At 37.2% G+C, this 20869-nt stretch overlaps 1 protein-coding gene across 4 annotated transcripts in view; it reads right to left on the reverse strand.

Annotated features, from left to right (window-relative positions):
• The window catches only part of FBLN1 (fibulin 1), an 80231-nt gene that overhangs the window by 17741 nt on the left and 41621 nt on the right, over positions 1-20869 (reverse strand). For 3 of the 4 annotated variants that reach the window (XM_065742393.1, XM_065742395.1, XM_065742396.1), the window contains exons 10-16: positions 20003-20131; positions 19394-19519; positions 18776-18895; positions 17862-17993; positions 17178-17301; positions 5173-5315; positions 2960-3091 (exon numbers count right to left, since the gene is read on the reverse strand). In XM_065742393.1, the coding sequence (XP_065598465.1) occupies positions 2960-3091; positions 5173-5315; positions 17178-17301; positions 17862-17993; positions 18776-18895; positions 19394-19519; positions 20003-20131 (906 nt within the window). Of the gene's footprint in view, positions 1-2959; positions 3092-5172; positions 5316-9120; positions 9607-17177; positions 17302-17861; positions 17994-18775; positions 18896-19393; positions 19520-20002; positions 20132-20869 lie in introns of those variants that run through there. The other variant, XM_065742394.1, reaches the window with a different exon arrangement.

A 20869-nucleotide genomic window follows, 5' to 3' on the forward strand; every position in this document is an offset into this window, starting at 1 on the left:
GCATATATCATATCCTTTCAACACCGTGCATAAGAATATCCCTTATCCCCTAACATTGTGAGGTATATATCCAGTTTACCAAGTAAAATATCGGTGACATGCAGTCCTATTATTCAAAATGGAAACATTTCCCTCAGGCGAATGCCTTAGCCAGTCAAGTTTCTAAACACATTCTTCTTTCTTATTTCAGACAGAAAAAGCACGCAGCACAAAAAGCAAACTACTGTAACTACTGTGGGATCTGATAACATTTATGCTGTTTTAAAGAATCAGCCCAATTCTTGAAATCTCTAATCTTATCATCCTGCTTTAACAGACTCTCCCTCTTTCTCAGCATTCACATGTATACCTCTGTTTGATAAAGAAAGAAATATAAACCTAATGACTTATTTTATCTACAGTTCATAATACCTTTGTACAGCTGACACTGTACTGTAGTTAAGGCTTCTGAAATGCAACAGTGCCACCTTCAGATCATACTGAACAAGGCTTATCAGAAAATTTAGTGAAGAACAATGATTTTTCCCTCCATCCAGGCAAATCCCGCTAGCAAGACTAGAAGCATACATATAAAGCATTCGCATGCTGAAGCACAAGTGTTCACTGGGAACTGTTGTCCTTTATTGTCATAAATAAGCAATAATGAAGTGTAATCAAATATTACTTTAAAATAAAGCACATCTGCTACCTAGGTTGCTCCAAAAGTGATGCCTCCTATTTATTTCCATGGAAACTACAACAAAGAGCAAGGTAGCAGCATTTGATAGAACAAATTCTCAGCTACAGAACATTATTTTCCAACACAGTCACCACCATTAATTGTGCATTTTTGCCAGTGATGAACAAAAGCCTGCATGCTGTACTCATAAAGATCTGCACCAGCAGAAGTGATCCACTGGCCCAGTCACTACTGCTGAAACATACTGTCCATCACCTCATTGTACTCAATCCACTGTTTGGTCTCTATAAACATTCAGCAACTGTTAACAAATGCCAGCGGGTCCCATTTTTTCCACATGGTAGAATTCAATGACACACCTTTGCTTCACATGTACTTCCATGTCAAACACTATTTTGCCAAACTGCCCCTCTGGTGTCATCTGTTGTGTGGCAACAAAATGTAACAGAATATTGGTGGAAATGTTCAACCCCTATTGCCATACCTTTAATATCTGCCTCTGACATTGTGGGACTACATAATAAAATTGGAGGCTTTGCTTTCAGGACAGCCCTCGTATATTCATTCTCTGAGCATGAGAATCACAGAATATTCTCCTACCACTGCAGTAGCAATTCACATGGGGCTGCAAAACACGATGACTGGAACTTCTTCTGCTGGGCAGCCTGTTCCAGTGATCCGCCACCTGCACTGTGAAGAAGTTCCCACACACATTTGTGCAGAACTTCCTATGGATCAATTTGTGACCATTTCCCCTCATCCTATTAGCACACATTGCTGAGAAAAGTCCAGCCTTGTCCCTTTGCCTCCCCCATCTTAGACATTTATTGATAATGATCAGATCCCTCTGAGTCTTCTTTTTTCTAGGCTGAACAGACCCAGGTCTCTCATCTTTTCCTCATAAAAGAGGTGCTCCAGTCCCTTTATCATCTTTGTGGCCCTCCAGTGGACTTTCTGCAGGAGATCCCTGTCTTTTTTGTACTGGGGAGTCCATACTCAAGGTGAGGCCTCACCAGGGCAGCGTAGAGGGGGAGGATTACCTCCCTCGACCTGCTGACCACACTTCTTTTAATACACCCCAGGATGCCACTGACATTCTTGGCCACCAGGGCACACTGATGGCTCATGGCCAGCCTGTTATCCACCTGGACACCCAGGTCCTTCTCCACAGAGCTCCCCTCCTTCAGATCGTCCCCCAGCCTGTACCAGTGCATGCAGTTATTGCTCCCTAGGTGCAAGACTCTACACTTGCTCTCATTAAACCTCATCTGGTTTCTTGCTGCCCAATTCTCCAGCCCATCCAGGTCTTGCTGAATGGCAGCGCGGCCTTCCAGCAGGTCAGCCATTCCTCCCATCACTGTGTAATCACTAAACTTGCTGAGGGTGAACTCTATCCCCTCATCAAGATCACTGATGAAAATGCTGAACAAGACCAGATGCAGCACCAATTCCTGAGTAACACCACTAAGTACAGCCCTCCAACCAGTCTGCACCACTGATTGCAACCCCTTGAGCTCTGCCAGTCATCCAGTTCTCAACCTACCCCACTGTCCACTCATCTATTCCACACTTCCTGAGATTTGTTATAAGGATGTTGTGGGAGACAGTGTCAAATGCCTTGCTGAAATCAAGGCAGACTACATCCACTGCTCTCTCCTCATCCATTCAGCCAGTAATGACATCACAGAAAGTCACCAGGTTGGTCAAGACCTCCTGTGCTGAGCACACCTGATAAACCTCTTCCAATTGTGTGGGAATGGCATACAGAACATATTAATACATATTTAAAATGCATCCAATCATATTAACACATCCAAACATATTAAAAGAGTGAGCAGATTCAGAAAATTCATTCCTGCAATAAAAATCTGATTATTATCCAAAAAAACAATTGATGTCATGCTGTTTAAACAAGAATAGTTAATTAAATCATACAGTCTCTCTGCTGACAGACTACACATTTTATATTTGGGTTGATGATGATAGCCAAACCCCGTAAGTTTAAAGCTAAATAATTTGTAGTTAGAATTAATTCTGAAAAAAAACCCACAAACAAACACTAAAATGCTCCTGAAATTAATGTTTATGCCTCTGATGTAAAGAATAATTTTTAAAAATGGTGATATTAGTACAAATCAGACATACTGGACTGGAGAAAGAGAACTTGAAATCAATGGAGACTTGAGAATCAAGGTGTGAAAGAATTACTCAATTCTCTGACATTGTTCTACAATATTATTGAGATATGAAATTGTATTGTATGTAGAAATGATTACTCACCCACTGTCATACCATCCATGTAACGCTTGATGATATCAAAGGAATCCCTTAGATTTCCTTCTGTTATGTCAAATATGATATCTGCCTGGTTGGCCGGATACGTAGGTGTGATGGCACGAAGAAAAATAATCTCTGCAAACAAAAGATATCACAGAATATACTGAGAAGTAATGGAAATATCACTGAGAAACAAAACAGTATTTGATCCAAAATGACTTATTCTCGAAGCCAGTAAAAGACTAATATCCCTCTCTCTTTCCCCCTCATTTGTCTTTAAAATGGAAAGAAAGAATTTCTGTGGGGAATAGAACATTCAAATAGATTTATTTTTTCCTCCTGTACCATCCAAGAAGCCCTGAAGCCAAAACACCATTACATTAATGTACAGAAAGACCACTCTTAGAAATTCATCAGACTTCTAGCATGTACATAAAGAAGACAATGCTAAAGATCCACAGGGTGGGGAGAGGAGTGGGACCAAACAGGTGGACCTTTGAACTCTCATTCCCTCAGGCATGTTACACAGTTACACAAAGCGCTGATATTACAAACTGTAGAGTCTTTTTAAGAATTGGAGGAGAGATTTAGGTTTATATATATATATATATTTTTTTTTTCAAGCCTTATGGGAGGGAGATTAATTTTACTATTCACATTATTATCCTTGATCTACAGATGACGAAACCAAAGCACAGATCTGTAAGAATTCAACCAAGGCCATGCAGTGAATTACAGTTCAGGAATGTCCTCTGGGCTCTGGTATTACTCTCAGATTACTAAGTCTCATCTCTTGTTATTATATCATGATGGACTACTGAGCGAACTGCTTGGAAGAGTCTTGGGCCAAATCCTTAGCTCTGCTCTGCTGCCAGTACACCTGGTGAAACAGAGTGTGTATGGGAGTAAAGGTGGCTATGTGACATTCCTCCAGTCTCTGTGAAGTAGGGCCAGCTAAGACATACAGCAGGCCTGATGCTCTTTAGAGCAGCCCTCTGCATCAGTTATTGGTGGCTGAATTGAACAAGGATTGGGACGCCTCTTGCCCTTCTCTCACTCCCTACCTAGAAGGGTCTGAGAGTGACTGATACAGACATGAAGAATCAGCCTTGGCTTTTATTTAGGATGGCTTCCTGAAGAATCAAGGCTGAGATTCTGAGTGGATCAGAAATAGAGATTTAAGAATAATCTCCCTATTCTCCCTCCTCTCCCTATGTCTTCATCACACAGTAAGTTGCCAAGTGGCTCATCCTAGAAAGAAGCTGAATGAAGGCAGTCATTCCACCTCTGGATGCATAGGTAAGTCCCAGTAAAGCTACCTAAAAGTCAATACAAACACCAAGTAGCAAAAAATTGATTCTTTATATATAAATTAAACAAAGTGAGTGTAATTATTCTGGAACTTCAGGACATAAAGGTTCCCAGGTACCTCAGAAAATGAAGAAACTGAAGAAATACCCATCATGTAGGGCTGGAAATCTCCTTTTGGATGACTAGGCAGCTGTTCACTGGGATGTTTTCTGAAAATCTTAGCTTAAAAAGCTTTCTGCCCAATCTTACCCTTAGGTTGATAGGTTGATAGGTTCATAAGGTTGGAAAGGACCTACAAGATCATCTAGTCCAACCATCCTCCTATCACTATCCCTACCCAACTACTAAATCAAATCCCTAATAACCTTCCTTGATTTTATAGGAATTTCCCTTCATTTTATATTTAGAAAACTAAGACTAATTTTTCATAGGTCATAAGTCAGCAAATCACAGTACTAGATGTATAAATGCATACCACATTTTGTGATTTAGGGCCTACATAAAGGCCATATCCTTGGAACAAGCCACTTACCAATAGCATGCACCACACTGTAAGCAGACGAGAAAAGTATGAGTACCTACTTCCTATAGTAAAATCTGAGAGGGAAGAAAAAGCAATGGGGCACACTGCTATTATGTGAGCAAATGTGGTAAACGGGAATTCAGACTCAGTATTTCCTTAGACTGAGAAGTTGTATGAGTTAGAGCTCAGATTTACTTTTTTTACCTCATAAAATTAAAACTCCTGGATATTGAAGGTTTTAATTAAATGAACAGTACACTATAATTTTGAACTGTGCAAACATTTTACTGCAGTGGTAGTTAGTCTGGCTTTAGGCAAGGATTTCCGGTGGAGGTTTTATACATTGTAGTCTATTAAATGGAGCAAGGAACAAACCACTTACCTTCAGGTCTTGTAAATTCTCTGAATGTGGGTAGTGAAATGACAGTGTGGGAAATTGTGTGGACTGGATCCAACACACAGTTGACATCATTTGGTCGACAAGACTTAATGCAACGGATAGTATCTGTCTTTTCAAGTCTGACACTAAGAGAAACAAGAGAGAGATGCATATATATCCTGAAAATAAATTTATTTGAATTTTTCAATCCAGGAAGCTAGAAACTGGATTTAAGTATTCATTTCTCTCCTGAAAAACTTTGACAAAAGCATATTAGCAGAATTGCTAGGCCACAGGAAAACAAACAAACAAACAAACAAGAAAAACTGACTTCGCTAAGAATTGAAGTCAAAATCATCTCAAACCCGTTTCATCAAGTCAGGTGTGAAAACTAGGGAGAAATGTAGCATAAGATACCATGTAAAGTCACCTTACAACAGAACCAGGTCCTCAGATGCATTACTTTGGCATGGTCTCACCTATTTCAATAGATCTACACAAGCCTCTTTGTATTCAATTTTATATCAGTCCTATAAAGCAGAAACAATTGACCCCATTCTGGAAATCTGGCAGAATATCTCAGAAAGGTCCACTTTCTTTTTCAATTTTTTGTGAGGCAAGAATCAGAAAAACCTCTCTTCAGTCTTTTTCACACACACCCCTTTCCATCTTAATTGAGAAAACACAGAGGAATGGAAACTGGGGAGGTAAAAGTTAACCACGTTATTCAAAACCTCAAAGATTGAATTCTAAGTCTGTGGAAATGGTAAGGGACATTCCATATTCCATCTCAACCAGCTGCTCACTCGGCCTTGAAAGTCTATTAAAAGTTAAATGACTTCTTCTCACCCTTGTCCACCAGAGTGAATTTAAAGTCACTTACAGTTCAAGAACTTCACACAATACCCAGTCTGTGTTCATGAGAGATGAAAGGGCTGTGCTGGGACTTACAATGTGACTAAGCCCCACAAATGATCTCAACTTTGACCTGCCCATTTCTTCATATTTCTAAGTAAAAGAAAGAAAAGACTGCAGTGTCAGAGTGAGGGAATTAAAAGATTAAAAGAAAGAAAAATTAACTGAGTAAATGGGAAACAAAAATGGAAGCTTTTGTTTGTCAGATACCTCTAGAAACAAATGGTTCTTGCTCATTTCAAAATACGTTACCCACATCCACACCCAGAAGCCATCTTTTTTAAAGCATTACAAATGGCTTTATGTTTTTATTAATCATAAATACATCTGTAACTTTTTATTGTATGTTACTCACATTTGCTCATCAAAGGAAACAAAGCCAAACATGCTGATATTGAATTAAACTAAAATAAAGATTAAAAACAATATTAAGGAAATCATGCTTCAATAGATGTGAACTGGCATAGTCCAAGAGGTGGCAATGAAGCTCAATTAATTTACATCTGCTGGTTTGTTATTCTCATTTCATAGTTGATATTTTGAGAGAGAAGCTGGAGAATGGAGATACAGATCAGGAGAGATCCTTTACTTCCTATCTTTATCCAGGCACAAATTTTCACGATTTCCTAAACATTAATGAAGAGAACAAGGCCTTCTGTTGAAATGCCTCATGTTGGCATTCCTTATGCATATATGGGCATTGTAGTCTGACCTACAACAGATTGCACTCCCTTATTTTAAAACCCAGTGACCAAGTTAAAGGATTTCCAGCAACAAGATGACCCTTGCATCTCTGCAATAAAGAAGAGCTAAATTGTACAGACTATTTCCATTGGTCTATTTCAAATTATGTAAGAAATAGAATTGAGATAAGATGTACATCAGTCACATCTATTTCCCTCTCTCCCTCTTCTTTTTCCTACTGTGTATATGGGATTTTAGTGGATATTTACATACATATAGACAGATAAACAAATAGAGAATCTGTCCTTTACTGTGCAGGAGTATTAACAGCCAAGCCAGGCTAGTTTAACAACCAATAGCAAGCTTAAGAATCCTGAAACATTTATTGGAAAGTTCTTCTCTTTGCCTTACATAACACATATATGTGAAAAACAATGGGGTCTTCTACAGGTTTGAGGGACACCATCAACCAACGATTTGTGCAATTCATTTTAGGCTTTTACAACTAATGAAGTACTGGTACAATACATACAGAATATTAAATTTTCAAAGCTATCGTTAGATATTTGATAGTTATGATTTGTATGCAAAACCATTCTGGCGGGATTGTATTAAGGGTTCAGTATCACACTACCTTTGCTCCTTCCTGTAAGGAAAGGAAGTTTTATTCTCGACCTCAGCTTGAATATTTGACATATGCAAATATTTCTGAAATTCTCATCCAAAAAAGGCTATTAATTTGTTTACAATTAAGCCCTAAGTAATATACATGCTCATAATTCTTTCTTTTGATTCATTAGAGCAAAGCATTTTGACATGAACTAGGTAATCTATGTACAGAAACAGAAAATCACTATAACCACAAGTGATCTTGTTAGCTACTAATTAAAGTTAATTTATAAATCCATCCAGCTTATAATGATATACATGTCAAGGTTTTGTGTCAGCTCTATTTATTTGCCATCTTTTCTCTTAGAAATTGACCAACTTTTGTGTGCATGTGCTCAATCTACACTGATGAACTTGAGTTTGTGCTTTCATTTTCTACTGACTGAATTTTCCATATTTGGTCTCCTTTCTTTTGCTGTCTAATTGCTTCAGTTTATTCAGAATGCATTTGGTAACACTTTGCTCTTCCAATGCTTTGATTGCACATATTTAGGAATCTTTTGGAACAATATCTTTGTTCATTCCAAATTCTGAATATGTACTGCTAATGATGTGTTCTGCTTTCAGTAGACTTCTTATTTTACCTTACACAAAATCTCTGCATTTGATAGCTGAAGACTTCCTTTTTTGCCTACATCCTCCAGCAGTGGGTACTAAGACTGACAAAGTTCGTTTCCATATTCTGAAAACTTTCTTTATTCAAATCTTTCCTTGAAGTTGCCTCCTCCGTCATAAATTACAGTGTTGGAACTGCTACCTCCTCCAGAATTTTTTCCTATTTAGACAACAAAAAATTAAGAAGTAGCTCAGTTGTATTAATTGTTTTACGCATAATGCTTTCCCAAATACTGTTTTTTTCTTTCTTCTTAAGGTCTGTATTCATTTTTGGATTCTCTTTTGGATTCAGTAAGTTCTTCGGACCAGGAGCCCTGACTTCATTTGGAAAGAACCATACACATAAGTTGTGCTGTATGGTAAAATCTTCCTGGAAGTTCCAGCTATGCTGCAGCATTAGTACAATAGCAATCTCTGTCTTCTTGAATTAATTGCTGAATGCAATGAAATGATAGAATACGGTAGAATTTTTAATGCCGAGGACCAGACTCTTATACTCTCTTCTTTTCCTGACAAATAAATGTATATTAATGCTTGCAAAAACAAATGTTACTTTTTAATCTTTATCCCACTTAACTATGGCCTTGTCATGAACTGGTAGCCAGAGGGCACGTATATGCAAACATCTTCTAGGGCAGCAAGAAATCCCATTAGCTCAAGTAGAACAGGCATATGCTTTCAATATTTAATGTGGGGTCTCTATTCCCGCTGACAGCTTCTGGAAGTTTTATAAGTATGCATCAATAGATACCCTAAGTTATGCCATTTTGTTTCCCTTTGAATTAAAATAAAAAAATAAGATATCCCATATGATAAAACTCTTTCTTCAAAGGTGTTTCAGCAAATTATGTATCTGTATTGTTTGTAAGATTTAGACTTAAGCATATGGAGTTGTATCTCTTCAGGTGAGACCAATTCCACTACTGTGTGAAGCAACTTAATAGTTTCAGTCTTCAGTACGTTCAAATAACTATATTGTGTGAAATTATTTCTGCTTTTTATAATGATATACATAGAATAATCTCTCAAAATCGAGATGTTCAGTGATGGGGGAAAGTGAAGAACAATAATGATCATGGTAAATAAAATGCAAGTGCAGCATGCAACAAATGAACTAAAACTTTATTAAAATTGGAGGGAAAAAAAACAAGCTATTCTCAAGAGAGGAAGTGTAGTCACTTATGTCTGTAAGTTAGGGATCAAAGCTGAGCAGAGACAAAGACAAAAAGTTTGGCAATAAATGTGTTGACAGTTCCATGGCGGGTAAGTTGCATTTGAATTGTCAGAAGAAGGTCCCTGGGCTCTTTGATTTGCCGCTGCATGACCACAATGCCACTGTGGTTGTTCACTTTTTTTGTGGTGAAAAAACCCTCCTGGTTCCCGCTGATGATGGACAGCAGTATTTTATCCCCAGGGACAGCATTGGAAGGGCCCATGCGGAAAATGTCGGTGGGTACTTGAATGTTGGTAGGAAAAGAGAGGTGATAGTAGGTTATTCTCAGAGGCAGGCTCTGGCACTCCTTATTTTCATTACAAGGCAAGCGCTCACAGCGACTGCAAGAAAAGTGAGAACACAAGACAAGAGGAAGATTAGCGTACATTTAGCAAGCGTGATAGGAAAGCAAGGGCAGTGGGGATGGGAAAAGATATGTTGACTTGCATACTGTATCCATTCTTCATCCTGGCAGCTCAGTTATACAGCAAATGGACATCTATTAAATAAGGATGAACTTGTCTGTAGTTAGTGCTTTTGAAGGAGGACTGCCATTTTCAGAAGTGTTGCTCTTTCTTTGCACACACAGGTGGACTGGGGCTGGCATTGCAGACAATCGTTACTAGGGAGAGCATCAGCTTTGTTTTTTTTTTTTTTACCTTTAAGTTTTATTATCTTGTTGGTTGCACATACATTAAATAAAGGAGAAGATCCTAGGTGACTGGTGAGTTGGCTGTGTCATAGTCTGGATGTCCTTTTAGGGTTGGATTTTAAGAATGACCTTAGTATTCTGAAAACTTCAGTGTAAGTTTAGAAGGAGCATTAGAAGGAGTTGTTATTTATTAGAGACGAGGCATTATAGATACTGCACTATGGATATTCATCATCTGACAGCATTGAGGAGAAGAGAAAACTTGATTCCTCACTGTATTTTCTCAGGTTAATTTGCTCTAGAAACAATCTTTTTTTATCCTCCTGAGACAGCAGGGTATTTCTCTATGCCACAAAGGGATTTAACCTGTCATTTTAACAAACTGCTAAGTGAGAACCAAAAAAATCCAACAGCCTGATGTCTCCCACATATACCCTACACATTTAGTACACTCTTAGGCAGGCTCAAATCACAGGAATGATACTCTAGAGTGAGGATATATTGGTCTTCTAATGTTATCAGTGAACACTGTATTACAGCAACAAATCTATCTAAATAAAAAGAGATCACCCATACAGGCTGAAAGAAAACACTGAATTTGGTCCTATTGTCAGGACTGGAAATCCAGATCTTCATGAAAGGAAAACTCTTGTCCTTTTCTGCTACTGAAAGAAGTAAAGTAGGATTTGAGAAATGTTTAGAATATAGCATAAAAGGAAAGATTATATGAATTCCAGATGAAAAATACACCCAATTCATCAAAAATATCCTTTCAGATAGATACATGAAAGTAGAGGTAGACAAACAATTTAAGCTAGATGTTGACTCTGCAAAACATGAGGAAGATCAGGTTATGTGCCTGGCTCCAAATCTGCCTCACAATAGCTATGAAACAATTAAAGCATATACAAGAATCTCTGAACTTATTACAATATTCAGTCCACAGGCTGAAATTTTGGAACCTAACATATTATTCATTTCTTCACAGAGGAATGCTGAAAGCCAGAAAGGACAGTTTGCTTCTTGTTCCCTCACAATGTGTTAAGAAATCTGACTGCCCATTTCATTTATTTTATTTTGACATATAAAATCAAGCTTTTATCAGGAATATCTGGTATCAAAAGAACTGTGTCTCATTATATGCAAAATAAGCCTTTTCAAGAAGAGTAGTTAAAAGCACCCTCAGTTCTTCAGTTAATGAGTTGTATGTTTCCTTTTAACATCACTTGCAAACCAAAGTACAAAGCAATTCTTTGAAGACATAAATGCATTTTTAATTTTATTCATATGTATGATGAACAAACACAAGTCTTCACAGGATGACTATCTAATTAAGTGTGGATACTCTAGGAATATCTTCAGGTATATTAAGTTCTGCATTCTTTTCTGATCTGTCATCAATAACTCCATAAAGGAGAACTACTTAACTTTAGCAAATTATTGAAAAGGCTGCTTAGTTTTGTTGAAATCATGAAGCACAGTTAATTTCTTAATTGAAATTGTTTTCTCCATGTAAATCTTTTTTGAAGCCTGCATATGTTCATGAAAATGCCACTCTTTATAAAAGAGTAATTAAATAAAGAAAAAGAAAAAAATAAAATGTTTTTCAATAGCCAGATTTTTTTTAAGAACAACAACAACCAAAAAAACCCCAACTCCATAAGATTTGGAAAAAGACACTGTGCTGATTCAGAAAGCTTTTTGTGGAGACAGATATGCCTGGGGCTAGGAGTAAGAATTATTCAAAATTCATATTTTATCTTATTTGGTGGTACACACACATTGCACACTACACTCTAGGTTTAGCTAATGTGTACTAATTGCTCCTTCAAATAACCACAAAGAAGAGATAGCAAATATTATTGCTTTCAAGAGCCAGAGTTCATTCTGGGGTCATGCACCATAAAGGCAATAAACACTGAGTATTTAAGTCATGGTGTATCCTCTAGACCTTATTTAAACACTACCTTTCATGTACAGAAGAAAATCATATAGCAGGAGTTTTCAGTAGCCTACTACTAATGAGTGAGCAGCCCAAGACCCTGGGTGCTGTCCCAGCTCTCTGACATCTCAAGATGAATGAGAAGGCCATGCAGTCACTGTGCCTGACCACCACAATGCAACACTGTGCCCACGAGCATAAGGAGGCCTGTGGGAGAATGGAAGGACTGGAGGAGGTACAGGTATGCTGCCAGAGAAATGCACACCACTAGGCAGTGAGGAGGCTATAAATGCATCCTTGCAGATCTGTGCAATGAGGAGCATGTGCTAAAAAATAAGTGTGTAGTGAAACTAACCGCTTACTCCTGAATTTCTTTCTGATTATTTAGCTCACTGATGTTTAGCTCACTTCCTACTCTCTTTTATTGAGTTTCTTTACTTAGATGAAACACCATCTTCAAGGAATTACAGATAGTCTGAAAGTTATGTACCAAATATCAGTTACTTATAAATGAAAATAAAACCATCAAAACCAAAGAGATTCTATTTTAGAGAATGAATATCATATTTCCTACATAAGAAAATATGTTGTCTTTCTTCTTGTTAAGTTCTGATTCTGGTTATCACATGGTACAGATGCAATTTATTATATTGAACCAGAAGTTGAGTGGTATACAACAATTGCTCATACACTGAAAAGAACTTTTTTAGCAGGATTTATGGCTTTGTAATTTACTTCATATAGGGAAACAATTCCAACTTGTTGAATGACAAACCAAGTATTATCACCAAATTATATGCGACATATTTCTGAAATTCATCACTGTAGATTTCCAGAGCTGTAACTATCTTTTGTATCTCCTACAACATACTCCCCTACAAAGGCATTCACTTACATCTCTATCAGTAGTTTGCACCGCACCTTAAGGTGAATAACATCATGCATATCACAGAATCATGCATCACAGTACATCACATCTGGGCCAACACAGAAACTGTGCAGGGGAAAATGATTTTTGTCTTAAACAGACCAGAAGTTAAAGGGAGCAAAACCAGTGTATGGTTGGTTTCAACAAATCTTTCTTAACCACAGAATAAACCTGGAGTTCACTTCAAGCTTGAGTGGGAATAAAGTATGTAGCAAAACAGTTGGTAGAGTTGATGTACACTCTGCACGCTCCTCCCTTCTGGAGCTGGAAACTTAACTTTTAAGATGTAGAAGACACAGACTTACCTCCATCTATTTCTCAGCACTCAGCCTTTATATGTTGTCCTGTTCCCTGAATTTGGGTTTGTATCAAATGACCTGCAGAGGTTCATTTCAACGTTAAGTGTTCTGTGGCTCTGTGATCCTTGACTCCTTCATCCATCTTTCCCAAACTCTATTCTTACTTTCATCTTTCTTCTGCACACTCAAACCTTTGCTAAAAGGATTTTCTACAGTGTTAATTCTCCTGTTAATTTTGTTCTATACTCTCCTGGCTGACACCTGATTCTCTCAATTTCAACCTCACAGTCTTAGTCCCACTTTGTTTTAATATCTCTGTGCAACCACCCCAAACCATTTCTTGCTCTGATGCACATAAACTTGGCATAAATCAATCTTCACCAACAAGATGCTGACTCTGCACTGATTTCCATGGTTTCTTTCCCCCTTGTCTCTCAGTTGTTTTACCTAATTTTACTTTCCATCTCTTGACCATCTCCCACATTAATTCTCCTCTCCTGGTCACAACTTCAAATCTGACCCTCCTTACATTCAGCCTCAGCCCTACATATGCCTTTCCTTCTTAGTGAGTTGGCTCATCTCTTACTTGTACTAGAAACATATTTCATTAAGCCTAGCTGGTAAAAGCTTGAAAGAACGATGCCCAGGAGCTGTCAAGGTTGACAGTACTGCACCCAGGACAGCTAGGAGCTAACATTTCAGGGAAGATGTGGCTGCTTCTTCATATGTGGGAACATGCTAAGACAGTATATACACACATTTTTGACTGCTTTAAGGGCTGCAAAAGAATCATGTCTGCTAAACGAGAGAATTGTTTGCTGCTAAAAAAGAAAGAACTCTCTACAGACAAGAGAAATTCAATTGCACTGAGAAGAAGAGTCAAACAAAGAACAATTGCCACCGGAACTAAATTACCTTTGAGGTCCTTCCATCTAAGCCATTCTACTCTGTTATGCTGAGAAATATCAGTGAAGGACTTGCAGCAAAAGTGAAATACCTTTCAAAAATAGTCTGGTAGACCTGATCCTCTTTTGGTACATAGGGTCTGATTAACCATCAAGGTCCTTATTTTCTAAGGTTTATGAAAAGATCTAGCTGCCATTATGCAAAAATTTTTAACTTCAAAAATTTCAAAGGTAAGGATGACAAAAAGGGCAATAGTTATCTCCTAACAACCTCAGGTTTCTGCTCCAAATAGTTAAATGAAAAAACAACAACAACCAAAAAAACCCCAAACTTCTCATGCACATGAAACAACTTGTTCCTGCCCATCTTTATTCCGGGAAATAAGTGAATTGCTTTGGAAGAAATTTGCCAAAACCTGAGCCTACTTCAGATACCTGACATGCGAAATTTCAGACATTGGTTACATTTTAGCAAATTTCTAAGCAGTTAAAACAGGTCCTAATAACGAGAAGAGAAAGAGAACCTTAACAATACATAGACAGGTTTAAAATATGAAAATATTTCCCAATCTGTTTCATTATAGCATACATTTTTCACACACCACCATAACTGCTTTTTTATCTTTACTATTATTTCTCTTGGCTTAAATATTACAAATGTTTGAATTCAGTGTCACAGAAAGAGAATTTAATTGTTATGCGATTTGATAACAAAAAGTGTTTGGCAAGGGCAGTACAGCAAGTTAAATCCTATTGTGAGAAGCAGTATGTCATAATTATCCTTGGAAAAATACCAAGCCTATGGGCTTCTAAGAAGAAAAAAAATAGACAGAATTTAAGCAAAAGTGTTATGGTCTTCAAAAAAATATTATTGCATTACAGACCACATCATGCCAGGCACTTTGCTGGTCTCCAGGGAAGCTTGCACAGGGTGTTTGCTTGCGAAGCTGAGCATATTAGTATACCATTCTGAGCTTTCAGCCTGTAGCTTCTGATATTCTGGCAATTAACATCATCCAATGGCAATCAACTCTGTTACAGACACCATGCAAAAATCTCTTCTTTAAAAGTATTAGGTATGAAAGTTTTTGGATCACTGACAACTGTTGCCTGTATACATGGGCTTTAAGGAAAAATCCGAATAAAAAAAACGTGTGTTTGTAGGACTGAGACCCATTAAATTATAGCTGATCAGAAGAAAATGAGGGATACAGTGTAAAAAGCCTTGTGAGTTGCCAACTTGATAGGAAGGGAAAATGCATAGTCTTTCTTACAATGTGCCATTTTCATGAACCTGGAATGTGTTTTGAATGAAAGAGAGGAAACTAGTATTGGTAATAGACAGGTGTTACAAGAAGCCAACTATTCTGATTTTAGAGTCCTGGCATAAGGTTAGATGAAAAAATGATTTAATGTCATAATAATGCAAAGGCTAACAAGGATAAGTTAGCTATCAGGTATGTTGCCTTATATATGCAAAAAAAAAAAAAAAAGATTAAAGAATGTATAAACTAGATTGGATGTAGAAAAGAACTATCCTAAGGAAATGATCTCCAGTGGGCACAAGGTAATCTGAATGATTCAGGCATGCTGGTATAATAATCTCACTCTGGCTAACCAGAAGAGTATCTGTTTGTCCACTGAATTAACATGGACTTTTTGCAATAAGGATAATATACCTGTATTCTCTTTCATTTATGAAAACACGTTTTTTGACAATACATTTAGGAGCTGTGTCTGTAACTGTTGAAAGGGGGAAGCCTAATAAATCCAAGAAGATAATAACTCAAGTAATTAAAATAATTAGAACTTTACTGAGCAGCTGCAGGATTTGTGTCTGACTCATGGCCTAATTATAGTCTTGGCACGTCAGAAGAATCTCTCCCTATTAATCTGTTTGAGTTAAGCAGAGTAAGCCATTACAGAGCTGTAACAACCCAGACAAAAAAAACAATTCAGACATTCTATTACCTCCAAAAAAGATCCTTAACTTTTCAAACAGCCATTACTTTCAACACTTTCAATACAGAAAAATATAGAAATAAAAAAAGAACCGAAGAAGAAAATGGAATATGTGTTTATATCATTTCATAAAATGAACTTTGTAACTCTAGGATGCCCATAAGAGTGAAAGTCTGCTAATTCTGCTTAGTGGCCCACTGCAAATGACTTTTTATATTACAAATAAACAGTCCATTTGTGTCATGAGACACTTCTTGTTTACTAATGTGACAAAAGAAATTTAAAATCTAATTACTACTGATGACTTTTAAAATACAAACATGTTTTATAAATACCTGTTTTTATATAATGATCTCCTATAACATTCTGATCAAATACATCTGCTAAACTACTTACATGGAATTTTACAGCTTAAGGTTTAAATGGAAACTAAATAATCCCCATAAATTCTCTCAGAGAAAGGTCAGCACCAGCTTTATTTTACAGTGGAGGTACAAAATACTCAACTTCTTCTAAGGGATTATGAGCACTCTGAAGAGCAATAGCAGGCTGACGATCAATGTGATTTACCTGCTTTCCTCTCCAGCTGATGAATATACACTTACCTGGTTATGGCACACATAAGGAGAATGTTGAGAAGCCCTCTAAAGAACCTCTGGAGTACAGGGTGGTCATAAAGCCATGGGACAGGAGGAAAAGCAGCCATCTGCATCAGCCATATAGTTATGGTACTGAAATTCTGCAACTTCTCCACATTGCTAGCACCATAGGACGGGTGTAAATGTGTTACCAGCTGTTCCTCCTCCCATATCTGTGTCTCCCATTTTAAAAACCAGAATGCATACTTTGCCTGACCTAGGTTAACAGACAGTATAAGAGATTATTCTGTCTCTGGATTGTAATAGTAAGCAAAAACTGAGGGTGAAAGAAAAGTCAGACTTTTGTAGCCAAACATAACTCCCCTAACAGTCAAGGCAGCCAGAGAGAGAACATCAGTTTATGACTCTACAGATCATTACAATGCAACAATTGACATGCAGCAACTTCTAAAGGGGCACAAATAGGTCCATGAAAAAGGGACCAGAGTGTGTGCAAAGTATAGTGTAAGCCTACCAGCAACATACATATCTGCCAGAATCTCTTTCGTATTCAGTCAGCATTAGCATGACATACAGGAGAGCATGTCACTCCAGAAGACTGTACCTTGAAAAGGAAAGTACTTACGTATCTCCAGACTTGCGGTAATTTTCTGGACATTCCAAAGACAGACAGCGAAAGCCCCCCTGGATGTTAAAGCAGGTCTCATTGAAAGAGCAGTTGTGAGTTTCTGTAACACACTCATCAATATCTGCCAAATGGAAAAAGGAGAGTGGGTTAAATAAATGCCTTTCCTACATTTGCAGGTGCCAGATGATGAGAGTTTCATATTAGGTACAACAGAATACAGGATGCAATTAAGCATTATTACAGGATTGTGTAGCAAGGGCAGGAGAACAAAAAAGAAGAAAACTAACCCAAACAACAGGCAAGAACAAGAAAAGGAAGAACAGCAGTGCCACTAAGTGGACAAGACCTAAATACTTGATGAAATATCCACAGCATTATGATATTTAATTTTGACAGTTAAACTAATGTACTTCATTTCACAGTGGGAGTCTCCATTGAGTTGGCTAGAATTTTTTAATATAGTTATAAAATGTTTATACTGCGTTCTATAGGTTATAAGAAATTTTTATAGGTTCTTATTTATTTTTTATAAAATATCAGTCTCTACAGATTTCAAATTGATATTGATTACTTTTCCTATAAAGATGCAGGAAAGGCAGTTTAAAATTAGAAACCTCCTCAAAACTTTTCAGAAGCCCACAGTCACCCCACAGTTGACTCCCTGCAGCGATAGGGACACACCTTGGCAGTTGCGTGCATTGGGTGCCAACCTGTAACCCGTGGAGGGACAAGTACATTGAAAGCTCCCAGGAATATTAACACACCGAAAAGAACAGATATGACCTCCAGTAGGTAAAGCACATTCATCAATATCTGCAAGAAGAAAACAGCGTTAACTTACTATGCCTGCACCCGGTTCAAACAAGAGCACGTGTATGGTATTCATCCTATGAGGTTCAAACACATGATTCGTGTATGGGGGTAAGGAAAAAAAATCAAATAAGGGTGGTTCTAGTCAATAAAGGTGTCAGGAATAAATGGAGAAATGAAAATAAAACTCAGTATAAATGTCCAAGAGGCAGTCTGATTTTGTTTTGTATATGGATAGTAACACTTCACATTAACACATTATTGTACAGCTTTACTATGTAGAGAGAGAAAAGTATTATCTCTATTTTTATAGAAGGGAAAATTAGATGTTTTGCCCAACATTTTACTGTCCTAGAGATCTGATTTGTGTTTTCAAGATCTTTTCAGCTGTGTGCCAACCACATTTGAGCAAAACCTACTTAAACATTCATTCAGAGCCAGCCACAAAATAAGATATATAAAATACTGTGTAGTAATATAATGTAACACACAAACATGCCTGTATCTTCACTTCCTGAAGACAAGAAAATTCTGCTAAAAAACTTTTCTGGTGAGTTAGAAGAGTATGCAAATATACAGTTCATTGCAAAAACAAAATGATAACTTGCAAGCACAGGTATGGATGGGAGATCTTCATTAAGTATAGTTTCAATGTTTCATAGGAAAATATCAAGAAGAACCAAATGTTAAAATGCAATAGTTAAGATTGTATGGAACTGTTCATGTATATTTTGCTGTGAACAGAAAATGCTCACTCATCCTTTATCTGCAAAGACAGTTCTTACCTTCACATGAAATTCCATCTATGTCACTAAGTTGAAAGCCACGGCGGCAGTAACACTGATAAGAGCCATACACATTGGCACACTCTTGACTACAAGGGCTGCTTTCACACTCATTTAAATCTGAAATGCAAAATTGAACATGTGAAATCCAAATTTCTTACATATTTGTCACTCCTGTTAGAGGACTGAAGCAAAACTTCAGAAAAAAAAAATTGAAGTGACTGAATGTCAGTGAGTAAACTGGAAGTAATGGGTTTTGGATGTTTTACTCTCAACAGGGTCTGGCAGTATAAGCTATTACGTGCTATCCATTTCCCACTGTCCTTCAAGGTGTGTGACTTAGAAGGAGTCATTAGTAAAACAAGAGAATTTTTACTTTTGAATATCAGCAAGGCTGGTTGTGAAGAAATGGTCACATTATTTAGCCAAAGAGCGATATATTGGAATTGTGGACTGCAGTGGCATTGATTAATCATAACAGCCTTCGTGTAATCAAAAGCACCAAATGGGTTATTTCTCATGCCATTCCAATGCAGTATTATGAGCTAAAATCAAACAAAAATAGCTGAACAACAGCTGCATCTCATGCTACACAGTCAATTTGTATGACAACCGTACCTTCACATGACCTGCCATCAGCTGAAAGTTTGAATCCCATGGTACAAGTGCAGTAGTAGGAACCAGGAGTATTCTCACACTTGTGAGCACAAAGGCGGCCTGGATAGCGTCTGCATTCATTGATATCTGCAATGATAAATATATACAGAGATCTGTGGATTGTCTGGCTTCCCTGCAGTAGTATTCTGGATGATAATGTGGTCTTGAATTTGACTTTTATTTTCCAAATGTAAATTTTCTCAACTGAAAGGGAAGCATTTGCTCAAAATACTCATTTAAAAGAATCCCAGTGCACAGCTGAATTAGCTGCATAAAGAATAAAGTCACTTAGATCTTTCAAAGGAATGTTTTGCTGTAACTGAATGTAAAAAGATCACAGAAAACAATTACATGCACTCTCATAATCTTACCTTATAAGAGTGTAACAGATTCCATGTTGACATTACTATTACATCTTCCTTTAAAGTATCAGTTTCTTTTTAGAATGGTATTAGATTTATATAAATAATATAGTAGTCAATTTTACTTTCAGATGAAAAAGACTATGCAGAGAGCAATAACACTTTTTACACAGATTCATTTTTTAAAATGTTAATAGGTGCAACTTACCAATACACGTTCTACTGATGACATCAAAAGAATAACCAGACTTGCACTCACAGCGGTAATTGCCTGGTGCATTTATACAAACATGTCCTTCACCACATGGCTGATTAGAAGATGAGCATTCATCCACATCTAAAACAAAAGAAGTAATTAGAAGTATACTTACGAGCATGCACGTTGGGAAAAGAGCAACACATTAACTCCTAGTTAAGATGCATATTTGTGTGCTCTTTCCATTTATCAAATAAAGTATAAACTTCTGCTGCCTTACAAGTGTGTCATGAGCTTTCTTCAGTGGTAGTTGAAAAATGTTCTGAAATAGAAACATTTTGATCTAACAGCTTCAATAAGAAGATCAGAGTAATAAACGCAAACTTCTGAATGCAAAATTCTTACTGAACCAGGTATCTCTCACTTGTGCTGGAAATGCTGATGAACTTGGGAGTTAAAAATAATCAGGAAAACAGATAATCTTTGGAGGAAATTAGGTGCAAAACTATTTTATTATGAATACTCAATATTCATGGAACAAATCTTCAGCTAAGGTAGGATGTCTAAGGACCACAGTCAGTTGTGCTTTGATAAACATTTACAACAGTTAAAAACACATACAAAACAAAGGCACATATGCCTTTGAAGTTTATTTGACTATCTTCTGAGAGATATTAAGTGGCTGGTGGGCCACGGATAATGTCATTTTGCAGGGGTGATAATACTTTTACTCTTCTCAGTATATAGATGAGTTTTTTATGAGTTATTTGAAGGACAGAGAGGGTCTTTGTCACTCTCTACGAGCTGGGAAAGTTATGAGCGGAAGAATAGGATTAAGAATCGATTGTAGAAACAAGAAAAACTTTGGGTAGAGTTCAA

The sequence above is a fragment of the Cyrtonyx montezumae genome, unplaced genomic scaffold (assembly GCF_038088225.1).
Source record: "Cyrtonyx montezumae isolate F1298 unplaced genomic scaffold, pur_monq_1.0 scaffold_3, whole genome shotgun sequence".
Taxonomy (NCBI): Eukaryota; Metazoa; Chordata; class Aves; order Galliformes; family Odontophoridae; genus Cyrtonyx; species Cyrtonyx montezumae.